The 8,195-nt window shown below is 36.0% G+C and overlaps 2 protein-coding genes across 2 annotated transcripts; one reads left to right on the forward strand and one right to left on the reverse strand.

The window, feature by feature from the left end:
- Positions 1–103: 103 nt before the first annotated feature.
- On the forward strand, positions 104–2,086 carry LOC147534308 (small ribosomal subunit protein eS10z-like). Its single transcript, XM_086649669.1, has 5 exons — positions 104–176; positions 270–318; positions 417–690; positions 782–917; positions 1,770–2,086. Exons 1-5 carry the CDS (start codon positions 174–176, stop codon positions 1,848–1,850), a joined length of 543 nt encoding a protein of 180 aa, XP_086505795.1. The 5' UTR covers positions 104–173; the 3' UTR covers positions 1,851–2,086.
- A 365-nt stretch (positions 2,087–2,451) lies between these two features.
- LOC147534309 (uncharacterized) lies at positions 2,452–4,466 on the reverse strand. The gene is made up of 2 exons (XM_086649668.1): positions 2,949–4,466; positions 2,452–2,859 (listed from the first exon to the last, which is right to left on the reverse strand). Exons 1-2 carry the CDS (start codon positions 3,945–3,947, stop codon positions 2,707–2,709), a joined length of 1,152 nt encoding a protein of 383 aa, XP_086505794.1. The 5' UTR covers positions 3,948–4,466; the 3' UTR covers positions 2,452–2,706.
- Positions 4,467–8,195: the final 3,729 nt, after the last annotated feature.

The raw sequence follows: 8,195 nt of genomic DNA on the forward strand, positions 1-8,195 counted from the left end.
TGGGCTTAGTAAATTTGGTAGTGCCCATATAACGTCCCTCTTCTAGGGTTTTACTAGACCAAACTGAGGGTACAAATGAAACAAATCTAGGGTTTTTCTCCTTCTCTGCGCAGCAGCTAAAGAAGAGAGAGAGAGAGAGATTTCAGTGTCGTCGTCTCCATCTCATCGCAACCATGGTAAGCAGAATTCCTCCCTCTTACTTCTTTCTCCCTCATGATTTACTCACCATAACAAACCCTAATATCTTAGAATCATCTTCTTCATTTTAGATCATATCAGAGAAGAATCGCCGTGAGATCTCCAAGTACCTCTTCCAAGGTTAATCTTTTTCTTTATTATATCCTGTACTTTTACTGATTCAAATCGTATTTCTCCTAGTTTTTTTTTCTTAATTGATTGTTTGGAAATGATTTCAGAGGGAGTTTGTTACGCAAAGAAAGATTACAATCTGGCTAAACATCCAGACATTGATGTACCAAACCTTCAAGTGATTAAGCTTATGCAGAGCTTCAAATCGAAGGAATATGTTCGTGAAACCTTCGCTTGGATGCATTATTACTGGTACCTTACTAATGATGGAATTGAGTTCCTAAGAACTTACTTGAATCTTCCATCAGAGATTGTTCCCGCAACTCTGAAGAAATCTGTTAAGCCCGGAAGGCCAATGGGACCATCTGGAGATCGTCCACGGTAATTAGGGTTTTCCCAATTTTAATTTAATGATCTCATTTTGATTTTGTTATGTTTTATTGAGATGATGATGCAAATGTGTTTGTTTCAGAGGACCACCAAGGTTTGAGGGTGAACGTCCTAGATTTGGTGACCGAGATGGATATCGTGGAGGACCACGAGGACCTCCAGGGGAGTTCGGCGGTGAAAAAGGAGGAGCACCAGCTGATTACAAGCCTTCATTTGGGGTAAACTTTAACTCATATGACTTGCTACTAGAATTAATGGATCGGAGTATCACTTGTACTACTTACGAATGAAATATTTACTTTCTTTTTGTTACCATGTGTGGGTGTATCATCACTAAGTTGTTTATACCGGATAGAATGAACCGATGAACATGTTTAGGGACGATACATGAAAATAGACAACAAACCTGATATATATATATATATATATATATTACGTATTTTATTTTTCATAGGATTTTGCTTAATGACTTTATGCCCATTATTACGTTTTGTAGAAAGTTAACACTCGAAAATATAGCAATAGCCCGAATAATTGTTTCCAAGAGCCATAATTAGTTGTTTATCAGATGTTAATTAGGTTGTAGTTGGTATCAAGGGGTCCCTGATACCTCTCTGTTGGGTTATTGCTTTCAAGGAAGTAGATGTCATGGCGATCGCTTTCTCTTATTTGGAAGTGAATTTCAGAGGATAGGGGCGTGTGTTTGATTCTTTTACCTTTGTCCAAATCTAGTTACTTGCTCATAAGTGGATCTTAAGTTGAACTGAACTGATTATGGATTACCTCCTTACTGACCTACTGAATAACTGAAAAGCTTTGGAGTTCTTGTCCATCTTATCTTGATGAGCTTATGATTTGATGGATTTGAAATTTAATATTACTGTTTGAGCTTGAGCTGCTGCTTTATATTTTCAGGGGATATAGTAGACTGCACATATCTTTAACTCTAATACATTGGTCGATAACTTAGACATCAAACTCCAGAGTCTGAGCATAAGTTCATTAAATTGTTTTCTTTTTTTTCTTGTGATTATCTTCACTTATTTTAATCGTAACATTGGAATTGACAGGGTCCTGGTGGAAGACCTGGCTTTGGCCGTGGAGGTGGTAACTATGGTGCTGGACCAGCAGCTAGTTCTACATTCGAGTAATTTGGATTTTGATTTTTTTTCAAGCTTTTGTTCTTTCCTTGCTTTTTGGCAGTTGAGATGGTGATAGAAAGTTTGCAATTTGTGATGCTATATACTGGTTTATGTAGCTTCTCAATAGGAATATTGAAAGTGCAGTGATTTTTTCAATTTGGACGTCAGGCACTTAGATTCAACTTTTTTTGGTTTCTTTAGAATCAGCGAACATATTTTTAAAAGATTTTGATGCCTTTGTCACACTTCTATTTACATTTCCACTTCTTGTTTAATGTGTTGTTAGAGGTAATTTGTTGCGACTAGGCTAACCCTAAACAGATCACCTGCCCAGAACCCTTACTAGGAGGCCTCTCCAACAATTCAATAGAATTATGTTTGTGTGAAAGCCGAGGATGGTTGTCTATGATAGTGGTTTGAGTTCCACAATGTCTAGAGTTTGAGCTATATGAGTGCCAACTTTTTTTTTTTGATGAGAAATATGAGTGCCAACTTGAAACTTAGTAAATATCAGATCCTCCAAGTGGGGTTAAAATTCATAATATTTCAATGTTCAGGGTGTGAATTAGAGACATTCACTCCAATGAAGTTTCAAGCACATTTGAGCTTCTTATAAAACAAGAAAAGGTTTGCATTCTACTCTCTTTGTTAAAAACAAGTATGATATTACATATTAGCATAGCCAAAATTTAGACAGACACAACATCTAGTAGATCAGTCCAGATAATATAAATTAACACCAAAATAGTTGAATCACTCTTACAAAAAATCACTAAAAACAGAGGATTCAACTCATTAGCAGATTCAACCACAACCTTCTTCTGGACTTTGATTTCAAAAAACTTCTTCATACTACTTTTTTGCTTTAATCAACTTCTTCCATCTCACCATCTTCCTCCTCTTGCTCTAGAAACTCTTCCTCCTCACTACTAGTTTCTTCCACCTCTTCCACCTCTATGAGCCTTTGAGGATGAGGGTTTCTCTCTGTTTCAGTTTGATCTTCTTCTGCCATTAGTACCTGCAACTCAATAATACTCAAATACCCACAAACAAAAACACACTAAAAAACTTAAAATTTATTAAAGAGAAACTATAGCAAGAACAGACCTGTTGTGAGGATGATGAAGATGAGATCACATTTGGTACTGGTAATTGTTTAATTAGCAAACTCATCACTTCTCTGTTTACCAACTCTTGATTCATCTGGGTTTTTGTTTCTTTCAGTTTCTTTGAAATGCTAGTGGATCCTAGGAGTACTTCTTCTTCTTCTTCCAACCCAGTTTCCCTGAACTTTCTTTTCTCAGGACTTCTTCCTTCCCCATCATCACTAACCTCTATCTGATCTTCTATGGATTCAGCTTGGGTAGTATCAGAAATGAGTTCTGGATTAGGAACAGGATCAGGAATAGGATTAGGAACAGGATCAGGAACAGGATTAGGAACAGGGTTAGGAATCTCTAAACAATGCGAGACAGGATGATCAATAACTCTACAAACCCTACAAATTGATCTTGGGAAATTATAATAGTAAAAAGGAGTCCAAATTTCATGATTATTAGCAAATATAACTCTACAACCTTTGGGTAATGGTCTTCTAACATCAATAAAAACTTGAACTTTAATTGAATCAGCTATAATTTTAGAACAATCTGAAGGATTAAAACCCCAAACATGACCAAGAGGAGAAGCTATAACCCTGATCAAGTCTTCAGTTTGTAATGATTTAGGAATACTTATGATTCTTACCCAGAATTTCTCTCTGTTTAATTCAACTGAATACTTATCTCTTTCATTAGACAATGTTGATAAAATCAGAAGAAATTTCATAACAATCCAAGGTCTACCTTCTTGAACTCTATCAAAATCACCTTTGTTGTTAAATCTGAATATGAACATATTTGTTCTGTTTCTAATTGTGTTAATGCATACTGGATCAGATAATGGCCAGGTTCTTTTAATGCAACTTATGAAAGAGTAAATGGATATTTGATATGGACAACATATTCTTCCTATTAAACGCCATTGTTGAGCTTGAAGGTCTTCCTGTGTTAGTCTTCTTGTTGGGAAGTAGATAGTTGGTGTTAGATTGTTGTGATTCATCTCCATTAGAGACAGAGAGAGAGAGAGAGGGGGGAGAGGTTTAATGGTGATGGGGAAGTGTGGATGAGGGTTGGATTTTAAAGGTGAAAATGTTATGATTGTGAATCAAATTTGGGGAGAGGAAGAGATTTTAGTGTCAGGGGAAGAAGGTAGTCTATTGGCAGAAGTTTGAGGCAGATTTGACATGCCAAAGAGTTTTACTTGTTGAACAATTAATCCAAGAGCACGCCATTGATCTCCAAATCCAACCATTTAATTCATTCTCAGACTCATTTAACTCTCACAAGTCAAATGGAAGCTGTAAATATGGATAAAGGTGGCTACATTAGAAATTCATAGGTTGAATGTACAATTGTTTGTAAGGAAATTCTTCTATATACTCTCAAAACTTCTACATGCTACACTCCCATTTGGGTTGATTCGATCAATAAGCAAATTTGCGAGTCACATTTCACTCACACTGACCAGTCGGTCAATATTAGTCAAGTAGATTAAAAAAAAATTCAAAATTTTCATTTCAAATTTCTTTAGAGCAACTCCAACGTGGGGCTCGGGCTCCCAATTTTGGGAGCCCCTGAATTTTAGGAGTCCCGGGGCTTTCCTCAATTCCAACGTTGGGCTCCCAACCGGGGCTCCCAAATCAATATATTATACGTGTGCGAAGTATGTGTGCGAAATTTTGATTTTAAATTTCGACTATAAATTATTAGATTTCGACTATGAATTAAAATGTGATATTATTCGAGAGAGATAATTTCAAAAAGATAAACACAAAAAAAAAACACAAAAATAAAAATTAGAGAAAAATACTTAAAAAAGTAGTATTTAAAATAATAAGAATATTAAAAAAAAAATTAGTTTAAAAAAAAAATTAAAAAAATTAAAAAAAAATAAAATAAGGTGGGGTGGATCCCCTTTTTAGGGGATCCACCAAAGGGGATCCACCCCAAAATAGCCGTTGGGAGACCCCCAACGGCTATATTTGGGGCTGGGAGCCCGGGAGCATGGGGCTCCCAGCCCCACCGGGAGCCCAGCCCCGGGGCTCCCGGGTTGGAGGGCTGGGGCTGGGGCTGGGGCTCCCAAAATTTGAATTGGGAGCCCCAGCCCCACCCACGTTGGAGCTGCTCTTATAGACAATCTCTACTCCACCACTTCAAAACTTTTAGTCGCATGAGCATATTCTGAAATTAAAATATTGTCTTTCTCTAAGATCATGTATGTTGAAGTTTTTGCATTAAGTGTAAAAGGGTAAAAGTTCATGATAAACTTAGAAGCTCAAATTCTCATTTTAATCAAACACATCTACTACTAATGAAACTCACATCAAAAAATACAACACGAAAAAAAAGGAGTTTGAGATTACAAAAATAAAATAAAAAGACTCTAAAGGTCACAAGTTAAAAATCCTAAAGATCGCGAAAGAGACACTATAGATAGTGAACATAATTATACATACTAATGAAGAAGATTAAACCAAGCAGATACTCAAACATGGTGATCAAGAAATTATTATGACGGATCCATCGTCTTTTATCCGAGAAGAACCTTTTAGTGTTATGGAGATTGACGATGGAGAAATCGTTACCCAAACCATCATTCGTGTTAGGGATCCTTTCCTACGATAGTAAAATTTGAAAATCACGGCGTTGACTTTCAAAAAGAGGTTATTTTTGTTAAAATCAATAACAATAATCATAGAGAAGAAGGAAGAGGAGAAACATTGTGGAGGCTATGAATCTCATTCTATGAATTAGGTTTACAACTTAACAAATATATACTAATGATAAAAGACTAAAAGGCCCTTAAAAGGCAAATTACTAAACAACCCCTAACTATTATATGTATTATTCTAACACCCTCCCTCAAACTCACGGTGCGATTTCGAAAAGCATCGAGAGTTTGCTAGCTAACCAACGAAAGCGTGGAACCGAGTGTGACTTGGTGAACAAGTCACTGCTAAACCAAATACTGCAAATTACTACAAAACCGCTAAACCAAAATCCAATACTCGCAAACAAAATCGAAAATCCAATATTGCCCACCAAAATCCAATATCCAATACTGCCAACTAAAATCCAATATCCGATGTTGCCAACCAAAATCTAATATCTAATACTGCAAACCAAAATCGGAAATCCAATATCCTATACTGCCAACCAAAATCCAAAATCCGATGTTGCCAACCAAAATCCAATATCCAATACTGCAAACTAAAATCCAATACTGCTAAACTGCAAAACCAAAATCTGATACTACGAACCAAAATTCAATACTGCAAATTACTGCCAAACTGCAAACGGAGAAGATGCAATCGTTGGAGAGAAGAAGATGCAAATGCAATATTGTCCAAAGGAGGAAAAAGATTCAAATGCAATATTGCCCAAAGAAGAGAAGATGATGCAAATGCAATATTGCCAACATTTAAATGCAATATTGCTAAAGGGGGAGAAGATTCAAATGCAATATTGCCCAAAGAGGATAAGAAGATGCAAATGCAATATTGCCCAAAGAAGGAGGAAGAAGATGCAAATGCAATATTGCCAAACATTCAAATGCAATACTGCCAACTTTCCAATGCAAATCAAAACCGCCAACAAATTCACTACCAACAAGCAATGACAAAATCCAAAAACACTTTCAAATTTTTCACTAACACCACCTCCTCCAAGTTCCATAACGACCTTATCTAAAACCACTCAAATCAAATATTCAAAACTACCATTCAAATACCTCCTAAACCATTCAATTTCAATCCATCTAACAAATTAAAACCACCGAAACCACTCAATATTACCACTCAATACCACTTAATACCATTCAAAACTTTTTTTTCATTCAAAAATTCCGTGAAGAATAACGAAACTAATAACCAAACTAAACCATTAAACCACTCCTTTTTTTTTTTTACCAAACAGACTAGCTAAAGAAATACGAAGAAGAAGTGCGAAGTTACAATACCAGATCTGCAACGAGAAAATAATTTTCCTGCAGCAGCCAAATGGTCCCTTGAAGAAAATGATTTTCAAGCGACGGCCAAACGATCCCTTAAAGAAAATGAATTTCTCAGCTAGCAAAAACTTCAACCAAAAAAGTCCTTCAAATGACCAGTCAAAACCCATCTTCTCACCAAAACTACCTTTATTATTTCCGATCCAAATACTGCCTCTTCTCAAAACCAAATTCAAATACCACCTTTTAAAAACCACCAACAAATCCTTACAAAACCACCACTCTTGATTCCCTCTAAAAATCGTATTCCCCAAACTACCAAGCCAAAACCTCCCAAACTACCAAGCCAAAACCTCCATTGAAGATCTTTTCCCAACAAAAACTACCCACCAATTTGATTAAACCACCAACAATCTCCAAACCTCCAGAATAAAGCGCCCAACAAGTCCGCCAATAAATTCTCAAACCACCACTAAACTTTTGAGCACCCTTCAAAACCGCCAATAGTACCAAACTAAAACTACCTTCTAAATCCAAACTGCCTCTTTATATGATTCCCCCTTAAAACCACCTCCATTAAAACCGCCAAATATAAAACCTCCAAATCATTCCCATACCAAACTGCCAATAAATCCACCTAAATATTTAGCCAAACTGCCACTTTTGCTACTCCAGTTTCTTCCCAAAGAAAAACCGCCCAGTCTAAAACGGGTTCCAAAAACTACCTTCTTTCAATCCTTTCTTCTCCAACAATAAAACCACTTCTTCCCCAACAGTAAAACCACTTCACAAAACTACCTGTGGAATACAACCAAAGCAAAATAATACCATCCTTCTTCTCCAATCTACCAAAATTGAGAAAAACTTCAGCAACCATGCTCTGATACCATGTGAAATTAATAACAATAATCATAGAGAAGAAGGAAGAGGAGAAACATTGTGGAGGCTATGAATCTCATTCTATGAATTAGGTTTACAACTTAACAAATATATACTAATGATAAAAGACTAAAAGGCCCTTAAAAGGCAAATTACTAAACAACCCCTAACTATTATATGTACTATTCTAACAATTTTATCCTAAATAATAGGTAGTGCTACCCAAATCGAAATATCTCCGCTCCGCTCTTTCTCTCCCCTCTATCTGCCTTTCATTTAAATGATACTACAAATAAATTTGATACACTTTAAAGAGCAATCTTTTTAGGAGTATATAAAACATACTTTGCTCCTGTTAAAAGTAATTAAACTTTCACCAAAAGAAAATTATGGTACAACCGAAGTTCTTTCACAAAAGTAATTTTG

This window comes from Eschscholzia californica, unplaced genomic scaffold (genome assembly GCF_041429995.1).
Source record: "Eschscholzia californica isolate CP2 unplaced genomic scaffold, dmEscCali1.0.p SCAF_6, whole genome shotgun sequence".
NCBI lineage: Eukaryota > Viridiplantae > Streptophyta > Magnoliopsida > Ranunculales > Papaveraceae > Eschscholzia > Eschscholzia californica.

Coding starts and splice junctions, on each gene's coding strand:
- LOC147534308 (XM_086649669.1), top strand. Junction 319..416: donor CTCCAAGTACCTCTTCCAAG/GTTAATCTTTTT, acceptor AAATGATTTCAG/AGGGAGTTTGTTACGCAAAG. Junction 918..1,769: donor ATTACAAGCCTTCATTTGGG/GTAAACTTTAAC, acceptor TGGAATTGACAG/GGTCCTGGTGGAAGACCTGG.
- LOC147534309 (XM_086649668.1), bottom strand. CDS start 3,947: ATGGAGATGAATCACAACAATCTAACACCAACTATCTACTTCCCAACA. Junction 2,860..2,948: donor CTTCATCATCCTCACAACAG/GTCTGTTCTTGC, acceptor ATTGAGTTGCAG/GTACTAATGGCAGAAGAAGA.